The following is an 18,643-nucleotide window of genomic DNA, read 5'->3' on the forward strand; positions in this document are numbered from 1 at the left end:
TTTGAGATTCTTTTTCCATCTGGCAAATTTGGCTTTTCAAGGTATTCCTCTCCTCATTGCCTTTTTGAGCCTCTTTTGCAAATTGAGTCAGTTTATTTTTTGAGGTGTGATTTTCCTCAGTCAGGCTGTTGACTGTCAGTTTATAATTTTTTTGCATCGTTCTTATTTCTCTTCCCAATTTTTCCTCCACTTCTCTTATCTGCTTCTTAAGGTCCTCTATGGCCTATAACCAGCTCGTGTTTTCCTTTGAAGCTTTTGGTGCAAGAGTTCTGACTTCACTCTCTTCCTCCTGTTCCATGCTTTGCTCCTTTTTGTCCCCAAAATAGGAGTCTCATGTTGGAGTCTTCTGTTTGTTTTGCTTCCTTTGTCTGGTCATGTCGCCCCTTGGTCACTTGACCCCTGGGCTTTTTGCCACAGTAGGACTCTGCCACCAGACAGGAGAGCTTTCATCCCAAACCCTGGGGTTTTCTCAGCTGCCAGAGGTATTAGTTGGGTGCCCTCTCTGAGGCCTCTACACACTCTGACAAGCTGGTCACACACCCCAGGACCTCCACCCTTGACCACAATCCAGATCCAAACATGTTAAAGCAAGAGCGATTACCCCTCAGACTGGTTGCTTGGTCCCCCTACACTCTGAAGGCCAGGAGCTGGAGCTGAACCATGGTGCAGCATGGCATCTCAGCGGCTTCTTTCCCTGGTGGCAAAAGTTGACGCACTCCCAACTACTGGTCCTAAAGTCCAGACTGCACTGACCTCTCACTTTGTCATTCACATCTACCGTGTTTCCCCGATAATAAGACATTGTCTTATTATTTTTTGGACAGAAGAACACCAGAGGGCTTATTTTCAGGGGAGGGCTTATTTTAATGAACATTGACAGCAATTTTAATAAACAGGTAAATGTGAACAAAAAAATGTACCTTTATTCAATAAGCAAATCACTGGGTAAGAACAGGATGACGCGCTCACTGCTGCAGCTCTGATTGGATGCAGCTCGGAGCGCGACATGTGTTTCACGGGGGGGGGGGATGGTGCATACAGAGGGTACCGTAATGTAGTGTGTAGCGCAGGAGATCACCTTCACTACAGTAGCAATCTCAATAGGGCTTATTTTCGGGGGAGGGCTTATTTTAGAGTAATCTTACACAGTAAGGGGAGGGCTTATTTTCGGGATAGGTCTTATTATCGGGGAAACACGGTATGTGTTGATAATTCTGGAAACAGCCACAGCTGCTGCTGATCTGGAGTCCCTCCAGCCAGCGGCTGGTCAGGCCCGCCCAAGGCTAAAACCTTGGTGTGGAGCTGGGCTCGGCTCCTGGAGTGCTGCGCTGGCTGATTCCTGCCGGCCTGCCAGGCTGTCCTCAGCAGAAGGTTAGCTTCTCTGAGTCATTTTGTGGGTTCTGCAGATCCAAAGTTTGTTTAGAGTCCCCTTTTACATGGATTGGGGAAGGTGGAAGCCAGAGCCCTGCAGAGATCCTGTTTCTACTCCACCATCTTCACTCTGCCCCCCACAATTTTTCTTTGTACAATGTTGCTGTTACTACATACAATGTTCTTTTGGTTCTGCTGACTTCATTTTCATTATTTCATGCAAGTCTTTCCATGTTTTTCTAAAACCAACTGGTTCATCATTTCTTATGGCACAACCTTGAATTTATTTTGTCTGCAGTTATATGTATAGTTGTTGTCTCTCATGAAAGAATGTAAGCTCCTTGAGGCTAAGGACTGTTTCATATTTATCTTTGTATACTAGTGCCTGACCCTTGATAATAAAGATTTATTGATTAATTGATTGATGGTTACAACCTTAAAATCTCAGTGGAATGCTACAGAATGATGAACACCCAACCTTAGTCTTTTAATTCTTAAAGATCAATGATTTTTCTCTGTATGGGCATGATGTGCCCCCCTCAAAGAGTTTATAGTCTAGTCTGGGAAATAACTTGAATACAGACTAGCATAAGGGGTTTGAAGAACTTCCAGTTAAAGAGATTAGAGAAAACTTTTTATGGGACCTTCTATAAATAATAAGGGTAGAAAATCTCTTCAAGGAGCAGAAAAAGTAAATGCCCTTAATTAGGAAATGTGACAGCTAGGTGGCACAGGGGATAGAACATTGGGTTTAGAATAAGGAAGACTCATTTTTTTATGAGTGTGAATCCAGCCTAAGACACTTACTAGCTGTGTGACCCTGGGCAAGTAATTTCATCCTGTTTACCTCAGTTTCCTCATCTGTAAAATGAGCTAGAGAAGGAAATGGCAAACCACTCCAGGATCTTTGCTGAGACCCCAAGGAAGGTCACAAAGAGTCAAATATGACTGAAATAACTCAACAACAACAAAGTGCTTTGTGTATATAGTAAGTGCTTAATAAATACTTGTTAAATTGAATCTCTGCATACGTCATAAAGTTGATACTAGTCATGTATATCCAGTCATAAATGTAGAGCTAGAAAGAATGTTAGACTTTGTCTAATCTAGCCCCCTTATGTAACTCAGTCTCACAGACATTAAGTGACTTGCCCAAGGTCATACAGGTGGCTAAATGGCTAAGCCAGAATTTCAATTTGGCTCTCTAGAACTTTGCCATTGTATCATCTATCTACTTATTTGCACATGTATGTCTAATATTGGTGCTCTTTTAGTGACTTCTGTTTGATGTTTAGATTTGTCTTCTTTAGATTTAAATTTCTTGGAATTTGGTACTGTGTCTTCCATCTCTATATGGTATCTAATTAAGTACCCTGGACACAGTGATGCCAAGTATTTAATGTAAAAAAAAAAAGATTTCATGTTCTAGTAGTTTCCTCTTCGATTCCTTGTCTCATAGAATAGAAGCTGCTGCTTCTTCTTCTTCTTCTTCTTCTTCTTCTTCTTCTTCTTCTTCTTCTTCTTCTTCTTCTTCTTCTTCTTTGCTTTTTGGAGAGGGAAGGCAGGGCAATTGGTGCTAAGTGACTTGCCCAAGGTCACATGGATAGAAAGTGTTAAGTGTCTGGGTCCAGATTTGAACTCAGGTCCTCCTGAATCCAGGGCCAGTGCTCTATTCACTGTGCCACCTAGCTGCCCCTAAACTAGAAGCTTCTTGCAGGCAGAGATTTTTTCCTTTTTTTTTGTCTTTGTAACTCCAACTCCTAGCAAAGTTTCTGGGGTATGGTGTTGTTTAATTGTTTCAGTCATGAACAACTCTCAGTGATCCCATTTGAGGTTTTCTCAGCAAAGATACTGGAGTGGTTTACCATTTCCTTCTCTGGCTAATTTATAGATGAGGAACCTGAGGCAAACAGAGGTTAAATGACTTGCCCAGGGTCACACTGATATAATAAGTGTCTGAAGCTAGATCCTGACTACCAGCTTGGCTCTCTACTGAACCATCTCGCTGCCTCATCTGGAGTATAGTAGGTATTTGATAAATGTTTATACAACTAAATTTTTATTATATCTATGTAATGCTTATATTATATTTTATATATTGTTTTTGATATATGTAACATGTATATTTTGTTTTGAAATAGATAGAATGACTATAATGAACTCTGAGATCTAGATACTACTCCTAACTGCTTGTGTTCATTACCCATTCAAATCACCTTGGAAATGATGACCAAGGGAAAAAAAAAGATTTATTACATCCAACTAAAGCCAACTTTTCACTATTATTATGTCACCATTTTCCTTGCAGCCACCATTTCGGGTCTTTGTCTCTAATTTGTGTCTCACTAAATCAAAATGTACTTATTTTTAACTTCCATTGAACTGAGAAATTCCAAAGAAACTTGGATCCAGGGCCTGTCCAAACTTTCTCTTCATTTGTCAAGTCTCCCCTTGGCCCAACTCTCTGGGCTGAGGTCATAATTCAATGAAAAAACTGTCACTGGAAGAAATCTCATATCATTCAGTCAATCTCTCCCCATTATCTCCTCCTTAACTCCTATATCACATGAAGAGGTGGTCCTTTTCCTTATCAAAGTCAACCCTTCTATCACACATCCTTGATCCTATACTCTCCCACCTCCAGTGGGCTGCCCTAATTTTCATTCTCTCTCTCTTCTCTCTCTCTCTTTCTCTCTCTCACTCTCTCACTCCTCCATATCTACTTGCTCCTTCCTTGCTGCCTACAAACATCCCCAAGTTTCCCTCATCTTAAAAAATTCTCATTTGATCCAACCATCTTATACAGCTGCCAGCTTATTTCACTCTTCCCCTTTCCATTTAAACTGCTCAAAAAAATCATCTATACTAGGTGCTTATACTTTTTCATACCTCAGTCAATCCAAAACCCTCTGTAATCTGGCTTCTGACCTCATTATTCAACTGAAATTGTTTTCTCCACTGTTACCAATGATCTTTTAATTTCCGAATCTCAAAGCCTTTTCTCAGTCCTCATCCTTCTTGACCTTTCTGTAGCATTTGACACTGATGATCACCACCTCTAGGCTTTTGTGACACTTTTCTTGCCTGGTTCACTTCCTTCTTAGCTCTCCTCTCCCTCCCAATCTCCTTTCCTAGATCTTTATCCATGATGTGAGTGTCCCCCAACACTCTGTTTTGGCACCTTTTCTCCCCCTAACCTATCTTACTTGTTGGTCTTTTTTTTTTGAAGGGGGGAAGGTAGGGCAATTGGGGTTAAGTGACTTGCCCAAGGTCATACAGCTAGTGTTAAGTGTCTGAGGCTGAATTTGAACTCAGGTCCTCCTGACTCCAGGGCCGGTGCTCTATTCACTGCACCACCTAGCCACCCCTCAATTATCATCTTTAATATAGCCAAGTCTAGTCTCTTTCCTGAACATCAGTCCTGAACCACGAGCTGCCTTCAAACATCTAGAACTGATGTTCCACAGGAACTCAACATATCCAAAACAGAGCTCATTATTTTTATACAACACCCCCCCCCCCGTCAAACCTTCCCTCTTCTGAACTTTCCTGTTACTGTCCAGAGTATCACCATTTATCCTTTTCATCACCCAGACTCTCAAATTCAATGTCATATTCAACTCCCCAGTATCACTCCACAAATCAAATTTCTTGATAAATTTTGTTTTTTTTCCCTATCTTCACAACTCTCCTATATATTCCCTTCTCTCTATTTGCATAGACACTACCCTAGTTCAGAATTCATCACCCCTCACCTGTACTACTGCAATAATTGCCTTCTAATTAGTCTGTCTGCTTCATGTCACCCTCCACTCAGTTGCCAAATGATTTCCTAAAGCATGGGTTGGACAATGTCACCACCCCTGCTCAGTGAGGTCTGGTAGCTCACTCTTACCTTCAAGATCAATGAAAAGGTCCAACATTTGTCATTTAAAGGTTTCCACAATCTGTCCTCTCTCTTCCTTCCCAGTCTTCTTACACTTTTACTACTTTCCATATACTTTGCACCCTAATATCCAACCAAAAATAGCCTATCTGTTGTTCTTACCATATCACACTCCATCTACCCCTCCCTAGCCTTACTGTCCACCATGCCTAGAATGCCCTACCCCTCACCTCCATCTCTTAGTTTACCCAGGCATCCTTTCAGACTCAGCTCAACTCACTCCTTCTGCAGGAGGCCTAACCCTCTGAGATCACCTATTCTCTACTCTGTATGTAGCATGTGTTTCTGTAAATATCTTGTATCTCTCACCAGTCTGCAATCTGGCCTCCTCTATTATATCCCTGCTCTGGCACCTTCTTTTTCCATGCCTCCCTCCCTTTTCATTCTTTGCCCCTTCCTGTTTTTCTTGTATGTATGTGTTGTCCTTCCCATTTAGGATTGCTCAACTCCTTGAAACCAGGCACTGCCTTTCCTTTTGCTTTGTATTTGCACTGGTAATTTATATTGTGTCTAGCATAATACCTGGCATGAAGTAAGTCATTAACAAATATTTGTTGATTAACTGACTCATACATATGTATGTATTCTCATGTTTGTTTCCTTTTTTAGAATGTAAGTTCCATGATGCCAGGACTGCTTTTGCCTTTCTTTGTAATGCCACCAGTCAACTAAGTGCCTGGCAGATAGAAAATGCTCAATAAATATTCGTTGACTATGTTGGTATAGTCAGGCAGAAAATAAGAGAAATGTCTCTGTGTCTAGCATAAGAAGAGGAGAACCCATATCACTCTATTTGCTATGAAAAGTGATGGTACAGTTTAAAAGAAGAGTCAAGATTGAGGATACAAGAAAATGAGAATAAAATTGGTACTTCTAGAATGATTTGCAAATAGTGCTTTACAGATATTATTTCATCTTATTCTCACGATGTTGTTGTGAGACAGTAGAGTTGCAATGTAATTCCTTGAGAGCAGAAACTGGAGTTTTTTGGGGGAGGGGTATGTTGAACTTTTTATCTCCACTACTTAAGGCCTAACTCAGTGCCCAATACATGCTAAGCCTTTGAAAAAGTCCTAACTGTGATATTTTAATAAAATTATTATTATTATTTTATTGTTACATAACTATGACAATGTATTAGTTATATCACTGTCTGATTTTATATAATTATAATATTACAATATGATTTACAATTATAGTTATAATTTTGTTAAAATTACAATAAAAAAATAACCTGCTGACACCCATGTGGCTTCCAGATTTACAAAACAAAAACCACCCAAGTACCTGGCAGGAAGTTATTTGAACCTTATTGACTTGAACAGAATTTATTTTATATAGCTATTAGCTCTGTTCTACAGGTGGGGAAACCAAGGCTGGAAAAGATGAAGGAGTTTTCCAGGTCCACATAATTAGTCAATGTCTGAAGCAGGGGTCAAGTCTTCTTGATTCCAAGTATAGTATTCTCTCCTCTACACCATATATAGGTATATGTCAAAACAAAGGAAACCAAGGTTCAAAATACAGCAAGATGAATATGACATCACACAATGATGAAGTACGGATTGGACTTTATCAGACTACGTGTCCTTCGATCCCCTGTTTCCATCAATGAGTTGGAATCCAGTTTCTTTATTTAAGACTGTATTCTTGAGGCTATTTAATATTTTTTAACTCAGTGTGAAACAAAATTCTGTTCAACAAATCTCTAGGACAAGCTAGGACAAACAATATTTTTCTATCTAAATGTAGGATAAGATACTGTTTTGAAAGCTTTGGATAATATAATCTCTATTCCCTCCCCCATTTGTTCCTTTATTCTCTCCCCTATGCCTCTTTCAAGAAGCCATTGATAGAAATGCTGAGTAATGGTGTTGGGTCTGAAGTATTGGATGTGTCAAGGACAATGGGAAGTAACCAGATATGAGGAGCTAGCAGGTGGATGTTACAAGTCTGGATGTACAAAAACAAATAAACAAGCAAAAACCCAGAGGGCATTTATCTCCTGGATCTGGGCTTGGGCCAACCCAGTAGATTCTGTACCCCACTGGGGATAAGGGATGTGCCTAAAAGATCAGTGGAGAGAAGTAAGAACTATCTATAGGTCCCTTCCATGGTACTGATTATCTGTGGTTACTTCTGTTCCCCAAAAATATCCGTGTCAAAGTTTCCTAAAGCAAGTTTTTGTTTGTTTATATTTTGGTGTGAGGTTTGGGGGTAGGGAGGAGATAAATGGGGTCAGTCTCTGGCATCATCTCAAAGGATAGATGTTTAGAAACGTTTCACTGTTGTCATGATCCAAAGTCATGCATTTCATTTCTTCGTCAAAGTCCCATTTACTCCCCTTGGTTGGAAGTGAGTACTGGTGGTGAGGGGTGTAGCTAAGGAGAAAAGGGTCTTCCTGAGGGAAGTGGTACCTAGCAGTGGGGAAATAGCCATTAAAATCCATGTGTAGCTTCTCTTCATACAGGTCACTCCCAGACAGGGCTGAGGTGGGCCTGAATGGGTGGTAGCTAGCTTTGACAATTGACATCTCACTGGGCAGCTGCTGGTTGCCTGCTTCCATACAGCTCAGTGTAGGTGAGAGCTCACAAGGCCAACTGGTTAAAGGGAAAGGATAAGTAGGGCAGCAATTGGCATGATCGGGAGGTCCCCCCAGACCTGCATTCCTATTCCAGTTCTGAAGATCTCCATAATCCGAGTAGACTCCTGGGAGAGGTGGCTGAAGCAATTCTCCACTGGTACAAATCCGACTGGTAGTCAGTTTGCATTTTTCATAGAATTTCATGGGCCCTGAGTCCGCCAAGGGTTCTACAAACTGAGGGGTTCTTTCAAAATAATAACTCTTTGTAAGTGAAAGGCAATTATTCAGTGACTTCTTTGGGGGCATGTTATCAATTAAATGCCCATTAAAATTACCGGGCAATTGGAAGCCTTCCTGGTAAGACCAAGTTAAAGGTAAACTTTCTTGACTTTGGGTTTCACCTGGTAGGGACTAAAATGGAAAAGAAACAACCATGTTAATAAGTTAAGTAGATTTATATAACCCACCCCAAACAATGAGGAGTTACTCTGTACCACTAAGCAAACTGGCTCTGGATTATTTCTGATTGTTCTCATTCCTTGCATGCTTAGGTCGTGAGCCATGCAAAAAAAAAAAAAAAATGACAATGATATGGCTGGTCAAGGTGTAGAAGCAGAGGTCTGGGATATTTCCATTTCAATATGAAACTGTCCTAGTTCAGAACCAGCCAGATTCATAGATCGTTAGAGTTAGAAGGAAATATTGAGTGGTTTCAGGGATGTGGCAGAATGAACTCTGAATCCGGTCTTGATGGCCATGAGTTTAATGGTGATGGTGATAATTAATAATAATAAATAATAATGACAGTAATAATAGCTAGTATTTATATGGTGCTTTAAGGTTTGATAATCATCATCACAACAGCTAACATTTATATAATGCTTACTATGTGTTGGGCTCTGTGCCTTTACATATACTTTACAAATATTATCTCATTTGATCTTCACAACAACCATGGTAGGTAGGTGCTATTAGGAGGTTTATGAAGAACTTCCCATATGTTATCTCAACTGACCAGCTCCCAATTATTTTACTCCCCGTATGACCTTGGACAAATCCCTTAGCTTCCCTGGGTGTCAGTTTATTCATCTATAAAATGAGAGAGTTGGCCTCTATGCAAGCAACTATGGTCTCTGTGGAAAGCAACTATGGTTGCTTGGAACATTAAATCTGTGATACTTTGATCCTAGGAAATGATCTTCAATCTTCTCCATTTTATAGATTCAACTAGTCAGTCAGTCAATAAATATTAATTGAGTTCCTTCTATGTGCCAAGCACTGTGTTAAGTATGGGGGGAAAGGGGGAAGGGAATGAGGTATAAAAAAAGGTAAATGACAGTCCCTGCCCTTGAGAAACTCATAATTTAATACATTAGATTGTTACAACTAATATTTATTTAGTGCTCTATGCACAAAACAAAATGTGCTAAGTTTTTGAGGACAGAAAAGCAAAAAGAGACAATTTGGTCCATCCCCTAGAAAAAGGAAATGACTTTGGTCTCATAACTAGTAAGCTAGGACCCTATAATGTTAATGGGATTTAAACTCTTCCCCACCCATTAATAGACCCATTAAGGGAGGCTTGCTTGTAGGAATGTTTTCACACCTTTTGCTAATTTTTAATTAGGCACTGAGTCACAAGGGGTTGTGATGTCTTCTGGCTCTGAGAAGTGTATATATACTCTGAGTTAATATTTAGCTTTGGGGGATCACTTATGAGAAGGATCTTGTGATTCCCTGGTCAAGATTCTGAGTGGCCATATGTTCAGAGCTCCCCAGCTGCTCAGATCTAAAGGCTCTCTCGATCCAGGGATCTATGTAAAGGGTATAGCAATATTACTCTGATTCAGGCAGTCAGAGCCCTGTCTGCTGGTCTGCTTGTATTTTCTCTGAAGTTCAGGGTGCTGACTTTTCCCCTGAACTAGTGAATATAATTACAAAAAATCATTGACTCCTTAAACAACTGTCTTTCCTAGTAAAGCAGATCTAAGAACCTGTGTTAGCAGCCATCCTGGGTCTGCCAGAGAGGTTGCCACTATAGACCTTGACCCATCCAGTACTCTTTACAAACCACAGGATAATAGATTAAAACTGGAAGGAGCTTTAGATAACATCTAGTCCAAGCTGCCAAGGACTAGTTAAGTAATTAATTTGCCCAAGAGTACAGAGGAAGTAAATAGCAGAAGCAGGTTTTGAACCCAAGTCCTCAGACTTCAAGTCCAATCTTTCTGAGTTTCCTTTTCCTTTTTATGTGACTTATTCTGTAAAACAAGGGGGGCTAGACTAGATGGCCTTTGAGGTGCTCTACATCTATGAAACTTCTATGAATCTATGATTCTATGTTCTTCTAGAGACCATTGGGTGACTCTGAATAGACTAGATCTGGAATTGGAATCAGGAAGACCTGATTTCAAATATGATGTTACCTTTACTAACTGTGTGACCTGGTAGAGTCACTTAACTGAGATCTGTCTCAGTTTTCTTAGCTATAAAATAGGGATAATAATAGCACCTAATCTCGGGGCTGCTATGAGTATCCAATGAGGTAAAGCATTGTAAAGCATTTTTCAAATATTAAAGCAGTATATAAATGCTAACTATTCTCCAAGGATATTTTTCTCCCCTATTCTTGACCTTAACCTGTTGATGAGTCATCTGAGAAAGAAACAAATTAGAGCTCCAGAAATTCTCACTGAGTTGAGGACAGCTATCAGGATTCTTTCAATTTCTTTGCTGTTCCCCTGTCTGTGGGAGTTTCCAATATTTTACTACTACTGACACATTGAAAGAAAGAATTATTCCTTTGGTGTCTGTAGTGTGTGTGTGTGTGTGTGTGTGTGTGTGTGTGTGTGTGTGTGTGTAGATAGATAAAGAGGGACAAAATGAGATGCAGAAAGATAAAAAGAGATAAAGATGGAGAGAGAGAGGGAGAGGGAGGGAGGCAGAGACAGAGTGGGAGAAAGAGATAGATGGAGAGAGATGAGACAGAAGTGGAGAGGGAGAACAGGAACTAGAGTGAGACATATGAGAGAGATGGAGAGAGATAGGGGCATATGTGCATATGTACGTGTGTGTGTGTGTGTTTGTGTGTGGAGAGAGAGAGAGAAAATCTGAAATAGAGACAGACACACATACATACATTGTAAAGAAAAAACAAAACACTTCCTAAGAGTACTGTTTCCTTCACAATCAGCTATTGTAGTGGAAGGAATGGATGATAAAACTGAATTAAAATCCCCAGTACCTCTGCTTCTTACTAACTGTGGGACCTTGGACCAGTCACTTTAATCCTCTAGGACTCAATTTCCATTACTGTAAAACGAAGGTGTTGTAGTGGATGATCTCCACAGTCTCTTCCAGTCTTTTCCCCAAGGTCACACCCCAAGAGCTAGAGGTAATATTTGAACCCAGAACTCTTGGATCTCAAGCCAGCTCTTACATCACTATACCCAGCAAGCTCAGGGACTCAGAACTGAAGGAAGGTGGAACATAGCATAGAGCCCCTCAGCTTTCTTTAGCAGGTGACATAGAAAGGAGCCTGAAGTATATGCTTATGGTTTTCCTAATTACTTTACAGAGCTGTTGTCAGGAGCAAGTTTCAGAAAACTTATAGGACTATATAGTGGCAAACTTGTATTACTCTTACTCAGATAAAACATCAGAGGGATATTTCTGTGTATTGTAAGATGGAGGTTTGGGGCAAAGGATTATGGTAAAAGAGGACCAGTTGTTAATAGTATTTCACAGGTATGGAGTAGGGATAGAAGTTACCTTTATTCCTGGGTTCTTCTTCAGCTTTGGAGAGACAGTAGAGGAGGGGGAAGGTGCCATGTGGGATTTCTGCATCGATCGTCTTGCTTCTGCCTCGAGTTTTGTTTCTGGCCTTGGATGGTCATGTGCCCCTTTCGACTTTAAAAAAGTGGTAAAATCAGAGGGAAGGACCTTGGGTATCCATGTTATGTGAGAATTAGTTGAAGGAACAGGGGACATTTGACCTGGAGAAGAGAAGACTCATAGAAGACATTAACTATCTTGAAGTATCTGAAGGGCTGTTGTGTGGATGGAGGAGGGATTAGACCTTTTCTATTTGGTCCCATGGAACTGAACTGAGAGAAATAAGTAATAAGTTTGCAGTCAAACCCACACATTTGGTCCTGATGTCAGGAAAAACTTCCCAACAATTAGAGTTGTTCAAAAGCGGATGGGCTGGTAGGTTTTCCTTGCTTGGAGGCCTCCAAGCAGAGGCTGGTTGGCCATCTATGTGATGGTGGGGATTTCTTTTGAGTATGAGCTGGACTAGTTGGCCATTCACTAGTTGGACATACTAGTGACTGAGATTCATTCACACTCTCATATTCTGTGATAATGATATGCATGACTGGCTTCTAGACAAGAGAATTTTAAATCTTACATACATAGTCTCTCTGTTAAGAGACCACAGTTTGGTAGAGTTGACCTTGGGATTAAGAATGGATATAATCAGTGTCAGGGTTGGGCAAATTGCATCATGGAGTAGGAGTGAGGGGTTTCAGAAGACCAAAAGAACTGTCATTTGCCTACAAACAATGGGTGAAACTTCCAGATCTCAGAGTTTCTAATTCATGGAAACTGTCTATATGACTGATTGGCACACCAAGAGAGAAGGCTATATGACTGCAGAATTTTAAATATTTTCCTGTTTCATACATTACTCTCATAAGTCAGAATTCAGATATAAGTCCTTCTGGAATAAAAAAAAATTACCAATCCAGCTGCTGAGAGGCAGTGTGGTACAATGGTTAAAGCCCTGAACTTAGCATCAGGAATTCCAGAGTTAAAATCCTACCATCAATATTTGTTAGCAATGTGACCCTGGACAAGTCTCTCACCCTCTCTGAGTCTCAGTTTCCTCATTTGTAAAATGAAGAGTATATATGTATTATATATACATATATATAATATATATAGATCATATATCTAAAAACCCTTTGCAGAATGCTGCACAAATGTTGCTATTCAATAGTGTCTGACTCTTCGTGATCCCATTTTGATATTTTCTTGGCAAAGATACTGCAGTGGTTTGCCATTTCCTTTTCCTGTACATTTTACAGATGAGGAAATGGAGGAAAACAGGATGAAGTCACTTGCCCAGGATCACACAGCTACTAAGTATCTGAATCCCAATTTGAACTCAGGTCTTCCTGACTCCAGGACTGGCACTCTATCCATTGCACCACCTAGCTTCTCTACATAATCATTAGGTATCGTTACCTACCAATACCAACACAGAAACTGATCCTTCTTCCTTTTTACCCCTATGAGAAGAACCACGCCTTTCTATCCTAGTCATCCAATAGTCTTTTATTGGTTCTTCTGAGTCATTTCAGTAAACTCACTTCTCAATCTAATTATTGCTCAGTCATTTCAAAGCTGACTGCACAATACCAGCAGGTTGTCCTAGGGGTATGTTGTCAACCCAAGAATTTTCCTTCCTTGGCCCTAACCTAAAATTTCATCTCCTGGTATGGAAACAAACCATACTGATACTCACTGGTGACCCATCTGCAGTTTTATATCTTAGAGATTTTCCTGGGGCATAAAGAGGCACTTAGCCAATATATATCACAGAGAAGACCTGGCCTACCCGACTTCCTGCAGAACTGGGAGATGGACCAGATTTCTTTATCAGGTTCCATGACAAAGGGTCTGAGGAATAGGCTTATGTTTTTCCTAACTACCTCACAAGGCTGTTGTTAGGAACAAGTTTTGGAAATCTCAAGGTCATATATAGAGGCAAACTTGAATTACTATACAGATTAAACATCAGAAGAATATTTCTGTATGATCCAGCCTAGGATGACTTGCTGTCTCCTAAAGGCTACTACCTCTCACCACAAGAATAAGTTCTTATATTGATAGATCCCTTTACATTTTTATAAAACTTTTTACAAATTTTTTCTACTATATTTCATTTGAGACATACAGTAACCCATGAGGTTAAGAAGGGAGGGATTATTATGTCCACTTGACAGACAAGAAAACTGAGGAGAGCCAGAAAATCAAGTGACCTGCCCAAGGTATTAGGAAATGATGAAACTTGGGCACTTGAAAACCCAGCCTGGCTTGTGTTCTATTATCCCACACTGCCTGTTGATCAACTGTATAACATCCTTTGCTTGTCATTCCTGACACGACCTTAACCGAGTTTATTTAACAATGATTTATTTAATAATCTAATTAAACTCTCCTTTTTATAAAACTGTGTTGGTATTAAATTTCCCATGGTTGTTGTGGTTATTTTTAACCCAACCTGAAAAAAGATGAAACGTCCGTCATGCCTCCAGAAGTTGGTAACCGGGAAACCCCCATGACCGCGGCAAGGAATGAGTTTCAAAGGCCCATTACAGTTGGGACATCGTTTTCCTGCAGAAAAGGAAAGTGAGGTGACTAACCAGGATAAAGTCATCCTTACCTATGTCTGATTCTGAGTAAGGTTTCTTCCCCCCACTATATTTCATCTTTCCACCCCAAAAGGCTAGAAATGTTTCAGAATGCTTTTAGATATCTGAAAACTTCTGCCCCTCAGGGTTGAAGATCCCTTTCTTACACTTTATATATGTTATAGCTACATAGGAGTTTAGATTTAGAGCTAGAAGGGCTTGACTCAGAAATAAACTGATTTTCTCCTCACTTTATTTTACAATTTTGGAAACTGAGACTTAGACTTAAGTGGCTTGCCCAAAGTCACACAAGTAGTTAGTAACAGAGTTGAGCGTTGAACCTAGGTCCTCTGAGTCCCAATTCATTGAACTTTTCATTGCCTCTTGTGAGTGAGATTCAAATTATATGTAAGCAGAGAATGTAGATACCTACCTGGTATAATTTCAGAGGATAGCTAAGTATTCCCAAATACTTTCCTCATTTCTTCTTGATCCTTGAAATTCTCTTAATAGAGAGCAGATCCTTTCATTCTACAATTAAAGATGTGTCTTACAACTCTGAAGGACTTAAGATGAAAAATGCTATCCATCTCCAGAGAAAGAGCTGATGGTGTCTGAATATAGTCTGAAGCAGACATTTTTTACTCTATTTTTCTTGAGTTTTTTTTGAGGGTTTATGTTTTCTTTCACAACACGACTGTTATGGAAATGTTTTACATGATGACACATGTATAATCTATATTGAATTACTTGCCTTCTCAATGTGGCAGTAGGGAGGAAGGGAGAGAATTTGGAACTCAAAGTTTTAAAAACAAATGTTAAAAATTATTTTTACATGTAGCTGGGGAAAAATAAAATCCTAAAGAATTAAATAAAAGTTAAAAAAATAAAGATGTATTTTAGAATGTAAATGCCCCTAGAGAAGTAATACAGAGACTAAAAGTCACTGTGAGATAGGAATTCTCAGGACCTTTCTTGAAAACAGGTTTTGATAGGGATCAGGCATGAATTTAGGAGGACAGTACACCTTAGGGGTTGGATGGAGCTAGGTAAAGGGAGTCTTAAAGCTTCAACTTCCCTTTCTTCATAGTTTTGCCTAGGGCTAGGCCTTTGCTGCCAATAGCTATGGCCAGTCAGTGAAATTACTGGGAAGGTTGTTCCCAGAAGTATGGCTGCCCTTAGGAAATAGACATAAATATAAAGACAAAAACTTCTCTAACCCAAGAGGGGCCAGAATCATAGAATATAAGAGTTAGAAGAGAACATTTTCAACATAATTTAGTCCAAGAGTTCTTAACCTTATTTGTGTCTGGTGAAGCATATTCACCCCTTCTCAGAAAAATTTTCTAAAATTTCTAATGAAGGAAATGCTAAATTTCAATTAGAGGTTAGTGGAAATAAACACGTGTGTGTGTGTGTATACATATATATATGTATACACACACATTTTTTCCCTATCCAAATTCATGGAATCCATTAAATCTATCAAGGGGCCTGTGAACCTTAGATTAAGAATTCCTTATTTAGTCTAACCTCCACATTTTATAGGTAATAGAACTAAGGACCAGAGACTTTCCCAACCAGGACAAGGCAAAGATGAGATAAGAACCCAAGTTGTCTGACTCTCAGTTCAATATTTGTCCCATTATACCATAGTCAAAATACATGGTCCAGTGGAAAGAGCAATAAATCGATTGAGTAATAAGACCTGAAGTTCAAATATCAGCTGTTATTTATCACCTTGTTTAACTTGGGCAAGTCAGTCACTCAACCTCTAAGGACCTTAGTTCCTCGCCTATAAAATGAGTGTGTTTGACCTGATGACCTCTGAAGGTCTCTCTAGCTCTAAGGGTATATGTGGTCATTTCAGTATCTTCTAGGAGCGGTATATTATTGGGTGAGCAATCACAGAAATGTTCTTAGTTAGTCTTGAATATACCACTGAATGCCATCAATTTGCAGTTTGTGGGTGATGAGAGTATTTCTTGCAGAGGGGTTACAACTCTTTAGCTTTCTACTTTGCTGAGGCTTGAGCCAGCCAAGCCATGGGTCTTTGCATTTTGTATTTTAGACAGGACCATCGATTTTATTGGTGTAGGGAATTCCCTGCTAAGAAACTTTTCCTACCAACACAGATCAGCCACAGTTCTGCAATTTATAATCTAAGAGAAGAGCCTGGCACACAGAGAAGTTAAGTGACTTTCCTAGGGTCACACTACTACATGCTGGGTGCTGGTCTTGAACCTAGGTCTTCCTGACTCTGAAGCCAGCTCTCTATCCATGCTTTAAAATTATTTTAAGCATTTTTAACTCGAAATTTTATGGTTCTGGTTATTTAGTACTAAACTTTAAAACTAAATACACTGGTTACTGGCTTTATCATATCTCCCGATATTGGGAATTTCAACCAAATAGAGACTTTGGTTGATAGGGAAACTTGTCCCTCTTTCGATCAGACTTTACCTGCCAAATAGCTCTTTTTGTAGTGGCAAAGACTTGGAAACTGAGAAAATGAAATGATTAGTATATTCATTACACATATCATATAAATTAATATAAAAATCATCATTCTAAACTAAGGAGGTATCCATCTATTGTGAAATGGCCAAATGGTATTTGAACATAATGAAATACTGATGTGTCATAAAACATGAGGAAAGGGAGACTTTCAGAGAAACCTGGGAAGATTTGAATGAATTGATGCAGAATGAAGTGAGCAGAACCAGGAGAACAATATATATATATATATGAGAAACAATAACAACAGCATAAAGATAAAAGAACTCAGATTAAAGCAATGATTAATCATTATTCCAGAGGAATGATGATAAAACATGATATAGATCTCATGACAAAAAGATTATTGACTAAAGATATAGAACAATACATTTTTTGAACATGGTCTATCTTGGGATTCATTTTGCTTGACTGCTCATATTGTTGCAAGGGTTTTTTTTCCCCCTTCCAATTAGGGAGAGATGAGAGAGAAAGAAAGTTAATTTTTTTGTTAATTGAAAAAAATTTTTCTAAGAAATAAAAAAAGAAAAGAATTTACTATTAACATTCCCTCAGGAACATCTTTTCCAAGATTTCAAGTACAAAATCTAATAAACTCTTCTGCTAATGTATTAATGAATGACAACCTCTAGGAAACATACTTGACTTTTAATAGGGACCTTCTGGAGATAATTTATCAACCCAAAGAAGTGATTCTAATGGAGCAAACTGGATGGGGAAGATTAGCTTTGCAACATGCTTGCTTTATGACCTTGGGTAAGTCACTTGCTTCCAGTCTTTCTTCATTTATAAAATAAGGAATTTAGACTAGATGACCTATAAGGTTCCTATCAGTTCAGAATCTATGTTCCTGTTTTTGGATAGGGAGGGCCTTCCAGTAACCCACCAATCTCACCATGTAACTCTCTTATAGAGGAAAGACCCTGTTTGGGTATTAAAAACATTTGGTGGTGAAGACCCCAAAGATGGCATTACTGCAGGGCTTCCAAATGGGACAAGACCAGCAGTACTTGAACCACTTCCAGTTCGGGTGCGAGTGTGGGCAGGTGCCTGGACTCACTCTGCTGCTTCTGCCGGGCTTTGTCACAGATGGCTGGTCTCAGATAGATCTTCCTTCCCTCTCCAGCTGAACAGTCCTGGCTGCAAACGACCACTCCCAGGCAGGACTTCTTCAAGATGCGGGAATTGTGGTTGTTGGTGTTGCGCATGGCCCAGCTGCTCAGGTGTCTCTGGGCACTCCTGTCCTCTGAACTGTAGATGTGCTTCACATAGGAATCTGGCCATTCCTGAAACCAGTCGGTTGTTTTCACATCCTGATAAGAACTCCAAGAATGTTAATTAAAGTAAAAGAAAACACACACATGCACACACACACACACATACACACACACTCACGAAAACACACTCATCCATCACAGAAGGGACAATGAGTCTGAAGCTTATGTTATTTTAATCAGGAATGGAGGGGGGAGATGGGTAGAGACCTTTGGACCAAAGTCTTACTTTAACTACAGAGATTCTATGAATTAAGGGCCATATACCTGCTTTAGAATATAAAGGAAAATTTCCTTCCTTCCCTCCTTCTCTCTTTCCTTTCTTTTCCTTCCTTCCTTCCTTCCTTCCTTCCTTCCTTCCTTCCTTCCTTCCTTCCTTCCTTCCTTCCTTCCTTCCTTCCTCCCTTCCTTCCTCCCTTCCTCCTTTCCTTCCTCCCTTCCTCCCTTCCTCCTTTCCTTCCTTCCTTCCTCTCTTCCTACATCCCTTCTCTCTCTCTCTCTCTCTCTCTCTCTCTCTCTCTCTCTCTCTCTC

The 18,643-nt window shown here is 39.7% G+C and overlaps 1 protein-coding gene across 1 annotated transcript in view; it reads right to left on the minus strand.

Moving 5' to 3' along the window:
- Positions 1 to 5,904: 5,904 nt before the first annotated feature.
- The window catches only part of GCM1 (glial cells missing transcription factor 1), a 37,473-nt gene continuing 24,734 nt past the window's right edge, over positions 5,905 to 18,643 (minus strand). The window contains exons 2-5 of the mRNA XM_069070616.1: positions 17,898 to 18,150; positions 14,191 to 14,303; positions 11,673 to 11,810; positions 5,905 to 8,312 (exon numbers count right to left, since the gene is read on the minus strand). Coding sequence (XP_068926717.1) covers positions 7,569 to 8,312; positions 11,673 to 11,810; positions 14,191 to 14,303; positions 17,898 to 18,150 — 1,248 coding nt within the window. The 3' untranslated portion in view covers positions 5,905 to 7,568. The remainder of the gene's footprint in view (positions 8,313 to 11,672; positions 11,811 to 14,190; positions 14,304 to 17,897; positions 18,151 to 18,643) is intronic.

This window comes from Petaurus breviceps, unplaced genomic scaffold (genome assembly GCF_028583685.1).
Source record: "Petaurus breviceps papuanus isolate PSGF00001 unplaced genomic scaffold, PetGlider_PUasm1.0 90822, whole genome shotgun sequence".
NCBI classification, from domain to species: domain Eukaryota; kingdom Metazoa; phylum Chordata; class Mammalia; order Diprotodontia; family Petauridae; genus Petaurus; species Petaurus breviceps.